The sequence below is a fragment of the Sapajus apella genome, unplaced genomic scaffold (assembly GCF_009761245.1).
Source record: "Sapajus apella isolate SASKATOON/1434 unplaced genomic scaffold, GSC_monkey_1.0 scaffold28, whole genome shotgun sequence".
NCBI classification, from domain to species: Eukaryota; Metazoa; Chordata; class Mammalia; order Primates; family Cebidae; genus Sapajus; species Sapajus apella.
This window is the reverse complement of record NW_022436968.1, coordinates 4471401-4494496: the sequence shown is the minus strand read 5'-3', so window position 1 is coordinate 4494496 and position 23096 is coordinate 4471401. Positions and strand designations below refer to the sequence as shown.

Genomic DNA, 23096 nt, shown 5'->3' with positions numbered 1-23096 from the left:
TAAAGTGAAATATATTCATTTTTAATCATTGAATCTTAAAATATTTTTAAAAGAAAAGCAAGTATTTCATTCTCAACTGGGGCTCTAAGCAAGGGGGTTATAAAAATAATGTTTCCTCTCTTCTGAACATTGAATACATTATTCATAGTCTATAACAAAAGCAGCATGCTATTCTGGAAAGTAAATAACTACCTTTCTTTTATTGTCAAGCATTAAATACATCTTCTTGAGTAACAGCTGTTCTTGTTTCTGATCACTCTTTGCCACACCATTGGTCTCGTGTTCTATAAATTGAGAGACAGCCAGTAAATGTATTTACATAAACAAGACAAAACCAACAAAAGCCAAGATCAATATAAACTTACGATAAATAGATACAAATGTCGCCAAGGGACAGGTCAAAGTTTGGCTTTCATCTTTATTTCATCTTTTCATCTTTATTAAACATGAAAAAAAGTCCTAAGGATAACAACTAGACACACTGAAACAAAACACTTGTTTTCAGTGACCCATGTAAATCAGACATAGTAGTATCTGCCACTGAAGTCACTGGCAGATAATTTCCTAAATAAACATACATAACAAAATTCAAAACTTCAGTTAAAAAAAATGTATGCAAAGCATATCTATAGCTTTTGAAAAGAAGTAGATGATTATAAAGTGGTAGTTGAAGTCGCTGTCTCTCATACTTTTTACCCAAATCATACTGATAATCTCTGCCTATGAACCATGGTATAGGTCAGATGATGAATACAGTAACAGCAGTACCCTACATATTCTGTACAATACACAATCTTGAGTTATTTTTGGTTGCTACTCTCATTAAAAAAGCAACAGTAACAAAATAGAGTAATACTGCTTTAAAACATGTGAAAAATACTGAGCTTATCTGCTTTGTATACAATGGACCTGCAATGTTTGAAGAAACTTCAGATATTAGGGCAGGGGAACTCCTCATTCTATCACTCTGTATCAATCAGTGGGCTATGCGCAATTCATCAGGTGAATAACACGTAACCAGTGGTTATCAAGTATGGGTCACTGACCCCTAGGGACTTTTGGCATTGTCTGAAGAGTTTTGGTTGTCACTAGTGAGGGTTCCTGGGTAGTGCCACTGGCATCTGGTGGGTAGAAGTCAGGGATGCTGTTGAACACTCTACAATGCCAGGACAGCCCCGTAACAAATTATCTAGCCTAAAACATCACCAGTACCGGATGTTAAGGAACCCTGGCTTGGGTTATCAAGGAACAATTCAGAGTCAAAAAATACTTGGCAAATAAAAAGCAGCAATCATCTTTGTTATCTAGTGTGAACAGAAAAATTTACAGCCAATGGGCACCACTTCAAATGTGAACCCTTACCTCTGTTCTGCAAGGTTTTGCATTTAAAGTCATATTCATCTTGTAAATCTTCCAGGTTCTTGATTTCATGCTCTATACACTACAAATGAAGACGTAAACATGTTTTCTACTGATCAGCAACTTCCAAAGACTTTAGAGAACAGGGTTTTGCTCCTATGGAACCCAGGGAAACGTGAAAACAGTTCCAGCTCCCTCAAAAAGAGATCTGACTTGGAGAAGTCTAATCACATACATGAAATAACTTCTATTTCATTAACAAGTATGTAATAACATTTAAAAAAAAAAAAAAAAAGCAAATGTGTAATAATTCTCAAACTGATTTTTATGTCCTTAACCTGGTTCCAGGGCCTAAATTTTGATTCTTCCTCATCATTTTTGAGAGATACGATTTAAGAACTCTGAGTTAAGTACCTCTGAATACTTAACTCAGTAAACTGAGTTACTTAAATACTTAAGTAACTCGATTTAAGTACCTCTGAGACACGATTTAAGAACTCACAGGGGTAAAAAGCTCATGGAAAATCTTCTCATTCCTTTCCAATAAGAAAAGTGACCATACATCCCTGCTTTACTGGGATAGACCTAGTTTCATACTTGCTATAAACAGTGGCCTCCTGGTGGCTCAAATGCAACTCCATCTGGACAATAAATTGTATGTTCATTCTACAAATAAGCCTCATTTGTTTGGGATTTCGTCACATTTCCACATATTCTTCTCTGGATTTCCATGGCTATTTCTGGACTGGGCTCTCTTAGTTTCTACTTTAATGAAATGTTTCCCTAGGAGAATTTGCTCCAAAGAATGGATAAAGTTACTCTAAAGAATGTGGAGTTTGGAAAGATGCTGTCTGAAGCATGTAAGTCAAGGCCATACTGGTGCTACCCAGAGATCTGCAGAGGACCATACCCCTTAGTCGGAAGGCCTTTTCCACAAATAGACGCTTTTGTGAAGAACTCCTCAACCTCTCCCCGCACCAGCCTTAACAGTGGAAAGGAATAAATGTACACCACAGAGGGTGCCAGAGCAGCCCTTTGCTGCCATAAATTGACTTGGAAGTTTTATACTAAAATTGCTGTGGATGTCTTAATCAGAAATGTAACAAAATTTATTTCAATAACATGTATTTTTGTTCCTCTTCCAAGTCTTGGGATAAAACAGGCGATTGAGAAAGATGGGCCATGTTTATCCTGGGCACTGTGATTTGAAAGGTGTGGACTTAAAGGCCTATTTAGAGCAACAACATCTCATTTACTGGGTACTGGGACAAAGTCAACATTTACTGCATGATCTTTCAAGGAAGATAAAGATAAGCTCAATGTTTGGCAGTTATAATAAGGGGCCATTTTATTAAAAAGTCTATCTGGTCATTGATTTTACCAATTTGTTTACTTATAGCCTGAGACTTCTGCAACATTTTTCTTCCCAACTACTTAAAAGACTGAACTCAATTACTAGGCTTACACCCAAAGGGACTGAAACAATTTTTTCCCTACAGAAAGTTCCAGAATAAATGCAGGTGTTTACTCAGTACTTACCATAACCTTGTCCTTCACGTTTCTGACTTTGCTGTCAAGCTCTTTCTGTTTGTCTAACATCACTGTGGTCTGAATACTCCCCAACTGAGCCTGTAATGGGAAGGGCATGATTACAGACATCATTTTCTCCAGGGTGTGTCCTTGCTAGTTACACTCCAAAGTCCCCACCTGCCTCCCAGATCCTCTGACACATACGATAGGATTCCCACTTATGTGTCAATAAGAATTTTTTCCCAAGGTCCTGGAAAATGCTGGCAAACCATTAACAAGGCTGCAAAATAAATAGGCTCAATTCACATCTATAATTATTTCTGGGAGTTTCCATTAATTTACACAATTGCACAGTATCACACTAGAATTCAGTTCAGAGTTTTTCTCAAATACTGTACACAAGATTACTCTTATTAACCCTGTCCTTATTTATCTTAAAGCTTTCTGATTCAAAGTGTGTCCTCATACCAGCAGCATCTCACCACCTATGATCTTGTTGGAAATGCAAAATCTCAAGGGCTAATTCGATTATGGAATCAGAAAACCCTATTTTAACACAATCTTGGGTGATTCAGAGGTGTACTGAAATATAAAGGCATTCCATTAAGAGCATCAGTGAAAATCTGCTACTATAAAGTCAATAATGAATATAAACCCAAACATGCCTGGGAGTATTCAGTCCTATTTCTGATAATCAGAACACTTGGATGTGGCAGAACACCAGATGTGCCCTGCACATACTTACTAGGTACTAAGTAAATATGAGGCAATGTTCTAGGCCCAGGTATTACAGTGGTAACCGATGGTTCCTGTTCTCACAGAGATTAAATTCTAGAAGACGTGATTTTTCTTAGAGTTAAATCCCCCACACAGCAAAAACTGTGCTTGTCAACCCTTCTTACATAGTGCCCTATACAGCACAGATTCTACAGGGGTGTTTTTTACATATTTAATTGTATCAATCTTTTCTTCATTATGTCTAGACTTTTCCTTATATTAGAAAGCCTTTCCCTATTGACATTATGGCATTCACTCATTTTTTCCCTAGCACTTGCAAGGTTTCCTTCTTTTCTTTTTAACTTTTAGATCGCTGATATATTTGTTGCTCATTCCTATGATCAGTGTGAAGTGTGGGTCCACTTTTGGCTCTCACTTTTTTCCAATTAGCTTTCCATTTGTCTTAACAACATTCAGTGAAAAGTTCATTATTTTCCCCAGTGCTCTGAGCTGCCAGCTTTATCAAATAAATTTCCATATGCACATGAGTTTCCTCCTAGGTTTTTCTCTTCTTTCCCATTGGCCTGTTTATTCATAAGCCTGAACCCTTGAAGGATGTTTGATTACAGAGGATTTATAGTCTCTCTAATAGGGCCGGTCCCATTTAATTGCTCTACTTTTTTACAAGTTTCCTATTTTTCCATGTTTATTTTTATAAATTTCAGAATCAATTTGCATAGCTCCAGAAAACAACTTGGTATTTTTATTAGGATCACATTAAAATTACAAATTAACTCGGGGAGAGCTAATATCTTTATGTTGTTGTTTTAAATTCTTATGCTTCTAATGGTTTTCTCTAACTGCCCTGGCCAATACCACGAATGTGATGTTAAATAGCAGTGGCAGCACAGCGAGCATCCTTGCTGTGTTTCTGACTTGCTAGAGTTTTCCTAGTTAAGAAAGGTACTGTCTGTAGAATGGAGAGATATATATTTGTGTATGTTAAAGAGGTATCCATCAATTCCTACTTTATTGAATGTTTTTGTCAGGAATGAGTATTAAATTCTGTCAGACCCTTTCAGCTTCTGTGGAGGGAAGTAAATGCTTTTTTCTCCTTGTAGCTATTAATTCAGTGAATTGCATTAATGGGTTGCCCAGTCATGGTCTACCCTTGTAACCTACAATAAATCATATTTGGTCATGGTATATGACTTTCTTAATATAGTAAAATTCTGATCTTTAATATCTTATTGAGGACTTTTAAATTGATACTCATAAATAAAATTGGTCCACAATTTTTTTGTTCTATGTTTATCAGGTATATGCCATCAAAGTTATTCTCTCTTCATAAGAAGTTTTCCTTCATTTTATATATCCTCCAATAGCAGAAGTTCAAAGCACGTGAATTGTATCAGCTGTAAAGTGTGTATTAGAAATACATGAACGTTACTGGTATCCTTTGGAAGTCCAAGGTGCCACATATCACTAACTGACAAAAGTGGTTTCTCTGGGCAGTCGGAATGAGCTGTCACTTTGAGCAGTTCCATATAGCTTTATGCCTGCGCAGGGAAATCTTTGCTGTTGTCTAATTCTGATATGGTTTGATCTGTGTCCCCACCCAAATCTCGAGAATCGTAATCCTCAACGTTGGAGGTGGGGCCTGGTGGAAGGCGATTGGATCATGGGAATGGTTTCTCATGAACAGTTTAGCACCATCCTCTTGGTACTGTCCTCGTGATCTTGAGTTCTCATGAGATCTGGTTAAGTGTGGAGCACCTCCGCCCGGCTTCCTCCTGCTCTGGCCATGTGATGTGTGTGCTAACCCTTCACCTTCTGCTATAACTGTAAGTTTCCTGAGGCCTACCCAGAAACTGAGCAGATGCCAGTACCATCCTTCCTGTACAGCCTGCAGATGCAGCACCATCCTTCCTGTACAGCCTGCAGAACCACAAGCTAATGAAACCTCTTTTCTTATAAATTTCCCAGTCTCGGGTATTTCTTTATAGCCAGCCAAGAACCGACTAATACAACTTCTAAGCCAGCAGGATGTGGGCACTGTGTCCTGTGGGCTTTGTAACAGTTAGGACACTAGACCTAGAGAGAGGGGCCAGGTCGATGGAGAATTCTAACTTCCCAGGCTTCCTCCCAAATGACCAAGGCTTGGTTTAGAGAAGAGGGATATAAACAATGGCTGTAAGAGTGCAACTACATCCCCAGCTTCTACATCCACTTTCTACTGACTTGCTGGGAGAGGCTTGGTGGAAATACCTGGGGACTGTGGCAGAGCCTAAAAAACCTTCTGCTTCCAACTTGGGCAGTGGTCGCTCCAAGTCACTCAAACCCTTGGTGTTCTCTTACCCCTTCCTTTCATCCCTCCCTGCTTCCCTGAACCCTGCCCCATCTCCTGCTAAGCAGCTGCCTTGGCTGCTCCTGTACACTCTGGTAGTGATACCACTTTCACAGTGAGTCCTTAACTTTTTAACTTTCTAAGAAACCAGGAGCACTGAAACCACAAGAACATCAAACACTGAAGTTGGAAGGGACTTTAGCTGTCACTGACTCTTATTTTCTCATTTCACTACTGCACCTCTAGAGACCTTGTTTGGATGGGACCTTGGTTACTCACAGACCCCAGACCACAGAAAAGTCTTCTGCTCAGAAAGGAGGTCCTTTACAATGGAACAAGCAGTTGTCCAAGTAAGGGAATAGGCACTCCATGGGTGTGAGAAGTTCCAGACAGAATACCCTCACATCCCATTCCACAGATTAGAAAACTGAAGAGTGACTTCTCCAGTGAACTAGTTTTAGAGTTGGACAATAATGGGTTTAAATTCCAAACCCACTTCTCATTAGCTCTGTCATCTTGAGCAAAGTAACTAACTTCTAAACCTTAGTTTTCTGATCTTTAAAATGGGGATAAGAATACCTACCTTCATGTTAGTTTTTAAAGTATTTACGTAAATGAAATAATGTTTATAAAGTGCTTAGCACAGGGACTGAAACATGATAAGCACTCAGCATATGGTAACTATTAGTCCTTAAGAGCACAGAGATGGAACAGCAAAGAGAAGCTTAGAATCCACCTCACGTCTTCTCCCACCTGAAAGAAATTCTCCCATCCCTGCAGACCCTATGGACCTAACTTTTGTCCAGACATGCAATTAGCTTTTTCACCACAAAGAAAAAAAAGAGAAAAATTTAGTGTGCTATAAGATAGCACACGAAACATTTATAGTCTACTAGAGTGTGTATTACATAATATTCTCTTAAATGTGTTTTCTAAAAACCTCTTATATTAAAACAAAAAATAATGGTAACAATAATTTCCCATCTTGGCAGGTCTGCAGAATTCTGTGCTCTCTCAATGCTCTGAACTGACTTGGAATTTTGCACGTTTTTAACTTATTGAATCTGTTGAATTCCCATGTACCTATCACACAGCTTCAACAATTAGCATTCATGGACACCTTTGTTTTATCCATATTCTCCCTACTCTTCTAGTCCCCAAACTGGATTATTTGAAGCAAATACCAGACATGACATCATTCCATACACGGATACTTTAGCATGAACAGAATATACACAGTCATGTCCCACATAATAATGGATCAGTCAATGATGGACTGCATATATGACAGTGGCCCCATAAGATTAGAATGGAGCTGCCCCATATGGGGGTACCCAATTTTATCTTTTATACACTATTTTTACTGTACCTTTTCTATGTTTATATATACAAACAACATTGTGTTACAATTGCTCATAGTATTCAGTACAACTTCATATTTTACATGTTTGTATCCTAGAAGCAACAGGCTTTACCATATAGCGTAGGTGTGTAGTAGGTTATACCGCCTAGGTTTGTGTAAGTACACTCTATAATGTTCGCACAAAAAATGCAATCACCTAGTGATGCATTTCTCAGAATGTATCTGCATCATTAAGTGATGTATGACTGTATAAATAAGGAAATGGCAAAGAAATGTTTCTGACTTACCTAGCCAAGAGTTGACTGGATAACTTTGGAAAATCGGCACCTATTGTGCCTTTTCTCTTTCCCTGGCATCCCCAGGCACCCAGGAACTTCCCTCATACGCTAAGAAGGTCTTGCAAAGGTGTTCACAGAGTCAGGTGTCCTCTGAGAGGCTCAAAACAACCCCCAGGTTACCTACATTTTTAATGGGGAAGTAGCTCGAAAGCTGGTAAAACTTCAAGATCCAAAGTCAGGGGATGGGGTTCATCTGGGAGGGCAGAGGCCACTTACTCTGCTGCCAGTGCCAACTCTGGGCCAAGGGGCCAAATGTGAGGAGGATACACTTGTGGCTGGGGGAAACAGGTTGTACTTCTGCCCATCTTTTCTTCAGGCTGTCTGTCCTTTCGAGACTATTAGAAATACAGAGGAGGGCTACGCATACTGCTTTTAGGATGGAAGCCCCATATAATCAAAACTGCCTGCTGAAAATCTCCCAGGTATGTGCCAGGTTAGAGATAGGCATACCTCTTTCAGTGGAGACCACCTGGCCAGCTTTTCCCCCAACACTGCTTCTCCTCCACCTTTGTCCCTAGGCTGGGTACCAGATGAGCTAGCCATCTTGAATTTAGCATAAGCAATATGTATCTTTACATGCTCAGTTCAGCAAGGGGCTATCCGTATGACAGGAAGATGGGAACTACATGCCTAAGGAAGTGACAGGATCACAGGACTGGGACAAATGCTCAGGCAGTGCGTGGAGAACAGCATCCTCTACTACATTTCAATTCTCTCCCTCTTCACTGTCCCACAGTTCACTTTGGTAGTTATTTGTTGGTGAAATGCACACGGGACGCATACTGTGTCTTCTAGCATCCATACTGGAATGGGCTTCTCCAGAACAACCAGTCATGATGGCTTCACACTGACTGCCTGCTGACTTGTTGCCACCACCCCACTGCTCAAGGAAGGAATAGTAAATGCCATAGCAACTTCAAAACACTGCAGAACCTGACAGCTAGGAAGGTTTTTATTAGGATTAATAACACAATGATCAAAAATCTTGATACCAGTACAACTCTGACTCATTTACTGTTTGATGTCTTGAATATTTAATAGGTATCTTGATCTTGCTCAAAACAAAGGCCTTGATTTTCCCATCAGCCTCCTCTTCTCTCCACAAATCTATTGTGTCCTGCAAAACTCCTGGCCCTGCCCCCTCCTTGCCTTCCCAGCTCCGTGAACAGTACTCCAGTTTTCAAGGGCCTCTAATAGCCGCTATAGAGCCATCCCTGGCTTTCTGCTTTCTCTCACTCCCACATCTAATTCTTTAATATAAGGATCCTTCTATATTGGCACCACATCCAAAGCATAATCTGAATCTGCCCACCCCTTCCTACCTCCACTGATTCTACTGAGTACCAGATTCCACTGCCTCTTCCTTGGACAGCTGCAAGAACCCTCTATCTGACTTTCCATTCCTGCTCCAGCAACTCAGAGGCCTTTCCTGGCCCTAAAGGAACAAACCCACTGCCAGCCACTCCATGGACTCAGCATGTTATCTTCTCAGCACCTTATGCTACCTGGAAGTATCTTGTTTGTCTCTCTCCTTGTTATAACTGAATTCCATTAAATCAGGATTTTTCTTAAAGCCTGGTTCTATAAAATCTCTAAATCTGATTCTCCCCACTTCTTGGGGCTAGAAAATAGAGAGATATTCACCATTGCTGTGACATGGCCCCCAATAATATTTGGTGAATGAATACATTCTTATTTTATTACAATTTTTAGTGTTCAGTGAGAAAAAAGTACCTGATTAAATCTCTGGGCGTTTTCCAAAATTTTCCTTTCCTCCTTCAGACAGTTATAAATGATCATAGACATCTGGATCGGGTCTTCCTGAAAATTATCCTAGATTTAAGTGGTTAGAACAAAAATAAATTAAAATTCAGAATGTTTAAATTATTTTGTGTTATAAGTTGATATGAATTTGTTTATATTCTGAGAAACCTCATCTTTCATCGATTAAATTCTATATAAGCTATGTTTTTTTTTTTTTTTTTTGAGACAGAGTTTCGCTCTTGTTACCCAGGCTGGAGTGCAATGGCACGATCTCGGCTCACCGCAACCTCAGCCTCCTGAGTAGCTGGGATTACAGGCACGCACCACCATGCCCAGCTAATTTTTTTTTGTATTTTTAGTAGAGACGGGGTTTCACCGTGTTGACCAGGATGGTCTCGATCTCTTGACCTCGTGATCCACCCGCCTCGGCCTCCCAAAGTGCTGGGATTACAGGCTTGAGCCACTGCGCACGGCCTTAAGCTATGTTTGTTAAAATCAAAATATTTCTTTCACAAATTATGATAAAAATTGCTTTAACTTTCTAATAAGGGGCAGGTACCTAAAGTACTTTTTGATTAAAAAACAAGTATTTTCATGTATGGTTCATATATTTTTACTTTAATATCTTTCCATATTTCTTGAGGCCAATTATCTTTTGGTAGGATTCCGAGACAATGCAAATGATGTATAAACTAAACATGACATTCCTCAATGAGTGTATCTGTTGGTCTAAGCTTTGAACTACACCAAAGATATTCATCTAGGGTTTTCTGTTGCCATTATCAAAGCTAGTTTGCAAAACACTGGCAATAATGGCTCTTTATACAGGTACATTCAAGCAAAGTCTGTACGACAGCAAATTTCTGTAAAATTAATTTGATTTCCCCACTCACTGGTATATAAAATCATAAATACATTCACAAAGGAAAAAAAAAACCTTCCAATTACATAAGCTGAAAAGTTTGGTTGTATTGTATAAAAGAAGAAAATGATAGCTTTTATCTCCATTAAAACAGAAAAGTTCCATTATTACAGGACACAAATATGGTAGCCAGGCTAACGGCATGCTGGAAGCACATCTGAAGAACCCCTAAAACTTTGTAGCATGTCCTCTCATGCCTGGATCTTTGACTTCCGCTTCCAGGAGAGGGCAACTCCACCAGAAGCAAGGCAAGATGGAGTCTGGTTCCTGAAGTCACCTGACTTCCTCAGGTGAAGGTCAAACCTTTCCGGGCTTATTCCTCATTTGTATGGCAAGGACCTGAACCTAACCACTAACATTCCTTGCAGCTTTAATGTATTGCTATAGATCACTGCTCCTAAACTGTAGCCTCTTTTCATTGGTTTAAATATTGACAATTTTTAGTAAAACAAGATTATAGCATCACATTTTTCTCAGAATTACTGACACCTAAGAGGTGATACATTTAACTCTGAAAATTCCTTCTGTGTTTATAAAATAAATTAATATCTTATTTTACTTATGCTATAAATACATACTGATGCTGTAAATAACAAAGGGACTTACTTACAGTCTTTGTTACTTCTCTAAATACCAGTAAGTGTGTGCTTAATTGTATCTGCTGAAAGAAGAAAACTGCCTTACATAAACATGAGAACATTTCAACTAAAATACAAAAACTGGGTCATACCTGAAGATTACGCTTGCTTTTCCTTATGTTATGCTGTAACAAAAAGTTATTCTCCAAAGAAAAGCGACTATATTGGTCATCCAGCTGCGACAGGAGGTCATGAAAACAAATGGTGGCAAATGAAACATCATTGGCAGCATGCTCCCTAGGAGATTTAACATTTACACATTTCATTCTCGAAATAAACGTCTACATGAAACAGACAAAACAAATGTTGCTTTCCTTATCGAAATTATTAAAAATAATTTAAGCATTTTCTTAGGTTTATTTTCTTCTTTTGAAACTGATACTGCTTTTAGCAGCAGTATATGTGGTATTTCTCTTATATGCAATTAGCATGAAAAATTCTAGAATGCTAAGAGATTGTACATGACACTGTTCATGATGACTATCTCTGGTCGGGGAAAAATCAACAGGGGACCCTTCACTTTCTATGCCAAACACTTTCAGGACGTTTAAAATATTTGCAATTAGCAAATAATACATTTTAAAGTAGGATACCTAAAAAAAAAAATCCCCTTAATTGTACTACCTTCTTATTTCTAATCAATGTTTAACCATTAATTTGGCTTTATTTCTTTTAAATTACTTCTTTCTATAGTGTGGATCCTAAGTTGGAAAATAATTGGTGTCAGTATTATCTAACTTGTCAAAAGCATTTAGGAATACCTATCATAAGTTAAATTTGACAAAACTACATAAAAGTGCTTAATGACTAATATATTTAGCTTTGTCAAGACACATGTCATTTTTAAATCAACAAACTTTTCTACAACAAATAATCCCAGTGACCACCGATGAAATTCACCTTCCAGTAAACATGTTTCCAAGTCACTTAATCAACAAGGTTTAGTTCCTTACCAGTCTTGCTTTTCTAACCACTGTGCCAAGTATTGTCGGATTTCCATGGGAAAGCTGTCATCATAAAGCTGGTGAACCTGCTCCAGGAATTTTGAGTCAAGCTGCTGAAGTTCATACCACTGAGACATCCTACAGAGAAAAAGAATATACATTCTTTGTATGTATATGGAAGACCCTAGCTTCAAAGAAAGCCTTCCTAGCATCAGGTTGTACTTTTAAATATCTTGCTTAATCCAAAACATAGTTTGTTCTAGGAATATTTTATTTAAATGGCATTTATAGTCTAAAACCTGTTTTTAATTGAGTTTGGGGATCAACCTTTTTTGTCCTCCATGAAACACATCTTCAGGCCTTTGCTTGTTGTCAATATATCAGGGCAGCCTTCTCTGGCCTCCTTATTTAAATTGCAATACTCGCCCTGTAAACATGCTATCTCCCTTCCCTGGTGTATTTTTATTTTTCGTCATAGTACTTACACCACCATCTGACCTACCACATTTTTAATTTTGATTATTGTCTATTTTCACCACCTGAAGGATGGATGGAGGATTTTGTGCACTGGTGTATCCCCAGAACAATGTTAAGCACGTAGTAGGTATCCAATAAATACACCTTTAAAATGAATTTGCTATTTTATCAAATAAATACACGAAAAACATTATTTTAATTAGATTTGCTTTAAATCATAAGACTCTCCCAAAATTGCTCTCCTACAAATAACAGTACATTTCTAATTTAAGTGTTTTTAAACTATTTTATATTTATGACGCATATGGTAAAATTCATTATTTTTGTTATACACATTTAAAAAGATGTATTTTCTTCTTTGCCCACTGCAAACAATAAATCTGACATAAACCAGTAATGATTTTTAAATATTAAAACATCATTAAATGTATTTTAAAAGGATAAAGTAACACATCTCTTTGAGTAACTGTTAAGTCCATTTTTATATAGTGATCAAATCACATTTTTATACTGTGATTAAAAAATCACAATAAAAACTTGATATAAGGAAGTTCTAAAATTCATAAGGAAAACAAAGAGTCTCCATGACCATCATGTAACAGGATTTATGTCAGCACACAGCTGGCAATATGCAGAGTAGACATAAGTGAATCTTGTCCTGCCAGACCTCTGGGGAAGGGGATCTGGATTTTCAAGTAGGGCATGGAAGAGTGTGTGCACATACTTGTAACCAAGCACATGTATGGAGGCATGAAGTCATGCCTATTCCACAAATGTCCTTCCAAAGGAGCATGAGGAAATGTCTGGACTATAAAGCTACTTATCATCATATGTACCAGAAGAAATAGACCCAAGCCCAGCCCCTTGGCACTCCAGCTGTAGCAATTCGATTTTTCACTTCAATTTTATTTTACCGGAGTAGAAAAATTTGTGGCTCTTTCCCTCCCTGCTTGGTAACTAATAAGGATGTGCCTAAAGGATATATGCTGGACTGTCGGCCAAGGGGAGCTGTAATGCCTCGTTAGCCAAGTGAACCCAAGTAACTTACTCCCCTAGAAACAAGGTGGTCATGTGCGTGTGTGCATGTGTGTGTGTGTGTTTAGTAGATGGGACCTTGCTCTGACATCCAGGCTGGAGTGCAGTGACATGATTATAGTTCACTGCAGCCTCCAATCCCTGGACTTGAGCAATCCTTCCACCTCAGCCTCCCAAGGAGCTCAGACTATAAGTGTTATGGTTTGCCTCTATGTCCCCACCCGAATCTCGAATTGTAATATAATTCCCACGTGTCAAGGGCAGGACCAGTGGAGGTAACTGAATCATGGGGGCAGTTTCCCCCATGCAGTTCTCATGATAATGAGTGAGTCTCATGACATCCAATGGATTTATAAGTATCTGTATTTCCCCTGCTTGCATTCATTCTCTCTCCTCCTGCCCCGTGAAGAGGTTCCTTCTGCCATGCAGAACTGTGAGGCAATGAAACTTCTTTTCTTTATAAACTACCCAGAGTTGGGGAGTTTTTTGTAGCAGCATAAGAACAGACTAATACAAGAAACAAGATGCTTGGTTAACTTTTTTTTTTTTGAGATGGAGTTTCACTCTTGTTGCCCAGGCTGGAGTGCAATAGTGCGATCTTGGCTCACCACAACCTCTGCCTCCCAGGTTCAAAAGATTCTCCTGCGGCCGGGCGCGGTGGCTCAAGCCTGTAATCCCAGCACTGTGGGAGGCCGAGGCAGGTGGATCACGAGGTCAAGAGATCGAGACCATCCTGGTCAACATGGTGAAACCCCGTCTCTACTAAAAATACAAAAAATTAGCTGGGCATGGTGGCGTGTGCCTGTAATCCCAGCGACTCAGGAGGCTGGGGCAGGAGAATTGCCTGAACCCGGGAGGCGGAGGTTGCGGTGAGCCGAGATCGTGCCATTGCACTCCAGCCTGGGTAACAAGAGCGAAACTCCATCTCAAAAAAAAAAAAAAAAAAAAAAAAAAAAAAAAAAAAGATTCTCCCCCCTCACCCTCCTGAGTAGCTGGGATTATAGGCATGCACCACCACACCCAGCTAATTTTTTTTTTTTTTTTTTTTTTTGGGAAAAAACGGGGTTTTTCCATGTTGGTCAGGCTAGTCTAGAACTCCTGACCTCAGATGATCCACCCGCCCTGGCCTCCCAAAGTGCTGGGATTACAGGCGTGGGCCACTGTGCCCAGTCTCCCTAATTTTTAAATTTTCTGTGGAGACAGATTCTCTATAGAGTCTGTTTCTGAGCCTGATTTCAAACACCTGACCTCAGGCAATCTTTCCACCTCAGCCTCCCAAAGTGCTGGAATTACAGGTGTGAGCCACTGCGCCCTGCCGCAGTTGTTAAGGCTGGATGAGCTAGCACATATGGAGCACCTGGCACAGAACAGGTAAATTAATAAGCTCATGCTCACAAATCTGGAATCAATCTCATCTTCCAACAAAACCTGTTACCAACTCAGGGAGGTGCATGGCCAACTCCCAAACACCTAGTTCAAATCCAAAATTAAGGGGTGATTCTTTCCTCTCCAGTCCCAAGACCTGCTGCCTCCCTGTCTCCAACACTCCACCTTCCCAATCCAGCCTCTGCTGCATACAAATTGGACCACATCACTCTCCTGTGCAAAAATCTTATGATTTGTCCATTCCTAGGCTGATTTCCACCCCACCCCATCTTCATCCATCAACAAAGCAACCCAGTCACCAAATCATTTACTGTTTTTCAAGTGTGCCCAATATTTCTGCTTTTCTCTAGCTGCTACTCGCCCTTGCAAACGTCCTCTCTACAAGTTGTTGCATCTTTAAATCCTACAGCATTCAAAGCTATGTACAAAAGCCCCTTCTTTCATAAAGTTGTCTGAGACTTACTCACAATTAAGCTTTCTTTGACTTGTGCCTCACTGAATTCTGTACCTCTATTAGAGCATTGGTTCCAGTTTTTCTTGCAAAGTTCTATGATGCCTCCAGAGCCTGCAGCGGGGAAGGTGGGTGGGGTGGAGTAGTGGGGGTATTTTCCTTTTAACCTCTTCTGGACCTTGAACAGTGCCCTGCATATACTATATGCTCAAAACAGTTTGTTGAATTGAAATCTTGTATATTTCAGATGGAATTAGAAAATAAAAAGCAACCATATTTGGATCTCACAAGTGTGGGTCCAGCATCCTCATTAAGCAACAGTTGCACAATGGATGGTGCCGGAGGCTCAAGTCCTATTTCTGTTCTATAAAAACAACTCCCTATCTATACAAACAACATTCAAAGCACAATCGACCACACATCTGCATGCCTACCCCAAAACTCTTCAATACTGGTCAGAATTTTCTTTAAGAGTAATTATATTATTTGGAGTGGGGGTGTGGTCTGCAAAAACTAAACATCACTTTTAAACTACAGGAAGACATTAAGCTCCTCCATCTTTAAACATAGATACATAATTAAGATTCCGAAGTCATGTACTCATTCATTGGATCCCATGAACATTTACTGACCTGCCACCTTGTGCCCCAACAAGGGCCTGGGGATTCAACCAAAAGATCAGCTATGTACAGCACGTTAGGTGCCAAGACTGTTGAGGGTGCATGCACAGAGTGCGAGCGTTAACCTAGACAGCTCTCGAGGATGGCATACAGCAAATGATACTTCCTGCGAAAAGAAGAAAATGTGACTGATGGAAAGGGGCGGAAACGGGAGAAAGTGAGGGTAGACGGGAAGGTGCGGTGACTTCTAGAGGAAAATTCTATTTCACAAGTCCTCTTTACTGCCAGAGCACGACTAGCAAGGGCTATCGTGCTGAGCAGTGCCATCTCCGAAAACAGATGGCACTGCTCGCACTTGGAATACTGTGACGCGTTCTTTCTCTGGGATCACAGATTCGCCGGTCAGCACAGACAGCCCGTCCTCGCCCGGCGTCCAAATGCACGGCCCGAGGACTCGGTCCCGGCGAGTCCCACCCCGGCACCCGGAACCTCACGGCCACTCACTCTGCGCGCAGGATCCGGAAGGGCTAGGCGGGGACGCGGCGTTGCAGCCTCTCCGGGCGCGCCGGGTCGCCTCTGTTGGGTCTGGGGAAGGCCAGGCGCGGTCCCCCGGTGCACCCAAGCCCCTCCGCAGACTGCGCTGGAAAGCGAAACGACGCTGCAAGCGAAAAGGCAGCGCCGGCCCCCGACCCCCGGCCCCCTTCCGCCAGCACCAATCACCGTGCGAATCCGCGCTCAGCCAATTGGACGCGGCTGTTCCGCGGGCGCTACCGCCTCCCTCTGCAGGCCGCTGTTCCTCCGGCGCGCCTGGTGGTTCCTCCGGCTTTGGGCGGGGCCGTTGCGTGGGCGCGCTGCAACACAGTCCCGCGTTGCGCGCTGGGGACGAGTTGTGTTTACATATCTTAGAGAACGACTAAAAGGACGCGCTATGTTTGCAGAAGCCCAAACTTGGAGGTCTCTGTATTGAGCTTCCTCACCTAGAATTCAGGCAGAGGACAGATTTGGCCACGTCGTCACTCTAGAACCTCCCTTCAGCAACTGACCTCCATGTTGGTAAACCCAGGGGACGCTTTTCCGTTGTCCTAACTTTACTTGACCGCTCGTAAGCATTGGGCACGTTTCTTCCTTGGTCATGATGACAACACATCGTCCTTACTTCTTCCTGCCTCTCTGGCATTCTTTCTACCTCCACCTCCACTAACAAACTGTATGTTAAGGGTTGTCAGGGTCCAGACCTTGGTCAGCTTCTTTTTGTAGGCTTCTCCTCAACACTGTTGTGAAGACCTCACCCACAGCTTCAATTTCCTTCTAGATGGAGGGCTCCTACATGCTTATCTTGTCCACACCTTTCCTCTGAGCTTCACACCTACAACCCACACTTGCCTCGCCACTTGTATGTGCAGTGAGCTCTGCAAACTGTGTTCAGAACCAAGCTCACCTTTCTCTTGAAACATGCTCTTTTTCTAGAAATGGCACGTGTCAGATAGCTAGGATTCATGGTTGACATTGCCTTCTTCCTCACCTTGCCACATCTGATCCTCAACCTTGTTGATTCGTCCTCCTAATTCCCAAGTTTCATTTACTCTGCTACATCTCTTCGGCAGCCTCCCTTTTCTTTCATTCCCATTACTGCAGTAGATTCCCAAATGGCTGCATCACTTCAGCCCTTAGCTCCCTTTTAATCCATTCTCCATATAGCCGTTTGGGTTTTTTGTTTGTTTTTTTAATTGAAAAGCAGATCATGTTATTTGCCAACCTGAAAATCCTACCATGGCTTTTCTTGGCTCTTATAAAATTTAGTTTCTTAATACATATTATAAAGCCCTGGTTTCCTGATCTCTTTCTCTAACCCCATAATGTACCACTCTGTTTTGCTTACTTCAGCATTTAGTTCTTCAAATAAACCAAACTCCCCAAATTCAGGGCCTTCTCACCAGTGGCTATTTGGAAAACCCCTTGAGTCAACATCTGCTTTATCCAACTTCTTTGTTGGCTAACTCATCTCTGAGATCTTAGTTTAAAATCTCGACTTAAATGTCACTTCCCAAGGTAGGCACTGCTGAAGCCAGACAAATTAAACCTTCAAATATATGCTTATAGACTCAGTTGGTTCTGGCTGCCCATGGTGGCTTACACCTGTAATCCCAGCACTTTGGAAGGCCGCGGCGTGTGGATCACGAGGTCAGAAAATTGAAACCATCCTGGCCAACTTGGTGAAACCCTGTCTCTACTAAAAATACAAAAAAATTAGCTGGGCATGTTGGCATACAACTGTAGTCCCAGCTACTTGGGTGGCTGAGGCAGGAGAATTGCTTGAACCCGGGAAGTGGAGGTTGCAGTGAGCCAAGATCATGCCACCGCACTCCACAGAGCCAGACTCTGTCTCAAAAAAGAAATCAATTGGTTCGTTCAAGTAGATGGGATTTGAGTCAGGCCTTAAATAATTAGGGGCTTTGGGGTAGGAGAAGGCTGAATAATTTCCCATGGATATGCCTATATGCGCTGTGTGTTACAATTTTTTATTCTCTGCACATCTGTTTGCTCTTCTTGTCACACATACATCCTCACAAAGCAAGTTAGCAGTGAAACCAGATTTCTCTGCAAAGAGTTGCTAGGGCACCAAAAGGGTACTCACCTAAGGACTAAGACAATGACTTACTGTTCTCTGAAAAAAGCTGTATTAATCATCTTAACGATGCTAACAAAGATATACCCGAGACTGGGCAATTTACAAAAGAAAGAGGATTAATGGACTTACGGTTCCACATGGCTGGAGAGGCCTCACAATCATGGCAGAAGGCAAGGAGGAACAAGTCACATCTTACATGGATGGTGGCAGGCAAAGAGAAAGCTTGTGCAGGGAAACTCCCATTTTTAAAATGATCAGATCTGTGAGATTCATTCACTATCACAAAAACAGCACAGGAAAGACCCCCCACCCCCCGCCGCCCCATAATGTAATCACCTCCCACCAGTTTCTTCCCATGACAAGTGGGAACTGTGGGAGTTACCATTCAAGATGAGATTTGGATGGGGACACAGCCAACCCATATCAAAAGCTAACTCTAGAAAGGGTAGATTACATTGTTAAAAATATTTTTTTATTTTACTATAAAACTTGCACAGATACTGGCTTCAATATTGATGAATGAATTAAATAATCTTAACAACTGCAAATAGGATTATCAGGCACTCCAAATCCCTATTTGAATCGTCAAGATCTATGGATGCTTCCTTTCTTAACCCCCTTTATTTTAGCATTCCTGACAATATCCTACCATAGGCCTTCATCAGTCGAGAATTGGAATGCTATGCTAACCTCTAGGTATATTACTTTTTTCTTATCTCTTTCTCCTTCACTATATTTGCCAAATTAAATTTCTTAAAATACTGCCTTGATATAGTCATTCGCTGCTCAAAAGCCTTAACAACTCTCCTTGCATGTATGATAAACACAAATGTCTGCTCGTCTGGATCCTCCACAAAATGTCCCTTTCTTCTTTCCAGACTTTTCTGTCATTGTCCCATTTCCCAACTAACCTTGTCTATCTCCAACCCTCCACCCATGCTTTTAATTTCCTGACTTCTGCCCCTTTGCACACATTAAATGGCAAATCTTACTCTCTTCGCTTACCAAATTCTTACCCACCTTTTAAAGCCCAGCCCAAATACTATATTCTCTTTCTAGAACCACCTCAACCTGTAGCAATCAATCTGGGGTCTCTGAATGACCAAATAATACATGTGTCTCTATTTACTTTGACAATAACTATACACTCCCTAACATTACAGTTTTTGAAGTGTCCAATCCTTATGCCTCCAAGAGTCAAAGTTCCTGGAGGATAAACTATTTATATTTTATTTGTTACTACATAACATATTGACCGCTTCAAAAAGCAATGAAACTAAAATCAAACAAAACCTAGAAATCCAGAATTGGACAGATACAAATACGTGACAGTCATCTAACAGTCAACTTGGGAAGCTATATCTCTATATCAACAACGTCAAACTTGCAAAAGACACAAAACTAGAAAAAACAGCTAACACTATGTCTGTAGATTGTATTATTCAATCTGTAGATTGAGTCTCTTCTGTCCCTTCCCACCCTTTGCCATGGATGGTTCACTAAGGGTAGAGTATACCTCTCTGTGTGCTGTAACTCTAACACTGGACCATGTGACCTTTTCAGGATAAAGGAATACGGACAGAGTGATGTATACACCATCTGACCTGAAACTGCATGTTCTTTGTGATAACTTGTTCTTGTATTCTCCTTCCCTGTGCTAGGAGACAGCATACCTCAGGTACCCACGCTAAATCAAAACTCTAAATTACCTAAATATTCTAACAGGCTGCTGCTGCTGGTCTGAAACCAACTGGATATTATTTATTTACTTACGACAGAGTGTCGCTCTGTCGCCCAGGCTGGAGTGCATTGGTGCAATCTAGGCTCACTGCAACTGCCGCCTCGTGAGTTCAAGCAATTCTCGTCCCTCAGCTTCCCAAGCAGCTGGGATTACAGACCTACGGAACCAAGCCCAGCTAATTTTTTGTTTTTAGTAGAGACAGAGTTTTGCCATGTTGGCCAGGGTGGTCTCACACTCCTGGCATCCAGTGATCTGTCTGCCTCAACCTCCCAAAGTGCTGGGATTACTGATGTGGACCACTGTGCCCGCCCTCAACTGGATCACTTTTATTTTTTTTTTTGAGACCAAGTCTCCTTCTGTTGCCCAAGCTTAAGTGCAGTGGCGAGATCTTGGCTCACTGCAACCTCCCGCTCCTGGAGTCAGAGGATTCTCCTGTCTCAGCCTCCCATCAGCTGGGTAACTTTAAAACAATAAATGCAATTACTTGTATTGGATTTAAAAGAGCAACAAATGACAGGGCACACTTTGTCACCAACAATCAATCAGAAACAACAGGTAAGGTGAAATTTACTATTTGCCACCCTTGAACTGGTGTACAGACAAAGGAGAATCAAGGACAGTGAGGAATTCAGAAACTATATCATATGATGAGTAACTGAAGTCACTTAATTCACATGATGTTACAGTAGAAAGACTTAAGAACTACTCCACACTTCCCATTAGGAGGAAATTCATTTTTGCTTGGAGAAAACACAGTATCATTCCTATTCTTCACCACAGTTCCTTTCATTCCCAAATCATCCAGTTGTATTTACTTAGTTATACCTGCCTTGGGGCACAAAGCATTTAAAGCAACTTATGACAGAAATATCTACAATAACTAGATAAATAAAGAATACAGTGGACCCTGCAAACCAAGGCAAAAAGATATCAGTTATGTTGTTCTCATTAAATGAAATTGAAAGTAAGAAGGCTCTCCTGATAAATTATTTTCAATAATGACCACATTATTCCTTGCTCTGTTATTTACCCACCCTGCAGCAGATGTGACATTGTGACATTTGGAGTCTAGGCCTCAAGACGCCTTATATACTCCACTCTCAGAACTCTGCCCAACCTCCATGAGAAGTCCAGCTGGCCTGCAGGAGCATGAGAGACTGCACATATCACAGTTGAGTCAGAGCAGTTGTTCAAGTATAGACCTCAGATTTATGAGAGAACCCAAGCAAGATCAAGTGGGCCTCACCCAGATGAACTGAACTCCCTGGCATACCCTAGACTCACAAGTATTGATAAATGGTTGATGTTTTACCAAAGTTTGGGGAGTAGTTTCATCTGTTATATAGCAATAGATCACTTATAAGGAATTTATGAGATGAAGCAAAATATCCTACAACTGAATTCTAAAACAAGTAAGTGAAACTTACTTAAGTGGGACAGGTCCATTGTCGTTCCCAACCTTGGGAATTTACCCTGGGATCTCTCATCCTCAAGGAATACTTTATCTGTGTCCTTACCACATTCCTATTTAAAAAACAAAACAAAAAACCTACTGGCTCTTTGCTCATTCTTTACAGCCTTGATCTATTTCAAAATGACAGCTACAAATCTGATGAACCAATCTACAGTAATGTGTTAAGAGATTTTCCTTCCAGCTACTATTTTGCATTTCATCTATATTTTCCCAATGTTTGTAATAATGTTATAAGCTAAATATCTGATAGTAGGAATTTCTAAAACTTCCAGTCAATGCCGCTTCACCTCTCCTCCTTTTGTAAGGCTTGCTGTTATACTGTGAATGTCACTTCATCAGTGTAAACTGTATTCGTTCATCTGTAATATAACAGAATTGAAATAAAGGATTTCTGTCATTCCTTGTAGTTCTCTGGATTTGGGTTTTGTACCATCACTTACTTGTCTTGGTGTGTGTATTTTTTTCCCTGTTAATAAGTACAGGAGACCTTCTACGTAACAGCTGATTAAAATGCAGGGATGCATATCATGGTTTCAACAAAATCGCAGTATGTACATGGCATATTTCATCCCAACATAGAAGAAAGCTATGATTACTTTTAGGAAAATGGCCATATGCAAGTAAGCTGTGTTCTTCACGTTAAGGAAAAATAACACATGGACCAGAATTCTATTAACGATCATAATGTAGGGAACATAATCATTTTTTTAGAAGTTTTTATAATATTCTTGAACTTACAGAAATCTGCTATAAGGAAGCGATCAGATATAGATGAAAGATTTATGCAGAGTGGTGTTCATAGCAGCTTCATTTATAATAGTGAAAAATCAGAAACCACCTAATTTTTCAACTGACAGTTAAGCACAATTCATATAGTAGAATATCAAAGTTAGGCTTTCAAAGACTATTTAATTTCACATTGGAAAATATCCACGTATAAAATTAAATGAAAATGACAGAAAGAAAACATAGTATTATCCTATTATTGTAATAATATATAGAAATGTAAATAAATGGAAACAGAGAAAAAGGGAGGAAAAACAGTCTAAAATGCTAATGTTCCTGGGTAGTATATTACTTCTATATAACTTTTTTTAATGTTTACCGTGAGCACTATTACATACGTGGTTAAAACCCGCTCAGGAACACTTAGGAGCCTTTGTTTAGAACCTAGGGAAAGCAGCCCAAGCCGGCCCAGGCCCGGCTGCTGGCTTTGCGTGGTGCAGTTTGAATGGTTTAGGAAACAGCTGGCCAGGCGCGCGCGGAGGGAGGGACGCCACTGTTCGGAAGAGCCGCCCCACGTGCTTTCGGGGAAACTGCCCGGGAGCGAGAAGGAGAAGGATTGAGAGGAAACCGAAAAG

General features: G+C 40.6%; 1 protein-coding gene across 2 annotated transcripts in view; it reads right to left on the bottom strand.

Moving 5' to 3' along the window:
• STAT1 (signal transducer and activator of transcription 1) overlaps window positions 1-16631 on the bottom strand; it is a 43441-nt gene extending 26810 nt beyond the window's left edge. The window contains exons 1-8 of one of the 2 annotated variants that reach the window (XM_032292611.1): window positions 16396-16631; window positions 15904-16057; window positions 11932-12060; window positions 11071-11215; window positions 9389-9487; window positions 2899-2988; window positions 1363-1441; window positions 193-284 (exon numbers count right to left, since the gene is read on the bottom strand). In XM_032292611.1, the coding sequence (XP_032148502.1) occupies window positions 193-284; window positions 1363-1441; window positions 2899-2988; window positions 9389-9487; window positions 11071-11215; window positions 11932-12059 (633 nt within the window). In that variant the 5' untranslated portion in view covers window position 12060; window positions 15904-16057; window positions 16396-16631. The remainder of the gene's footprint in view (window positions 1-192; window positions 285-1362; window positions 1442-2898; window positions 2989-9388; window positions 9488-11070; window positions 11216-11931; window positions 12061-15903; window positions 16058-16395) is intronic. The other variant, XM_032292612.1, reaches the window with a different exon arrangement.
• Between the last annotated feature and the right edge of the window lie 6465 nt (window positions 16632-23096).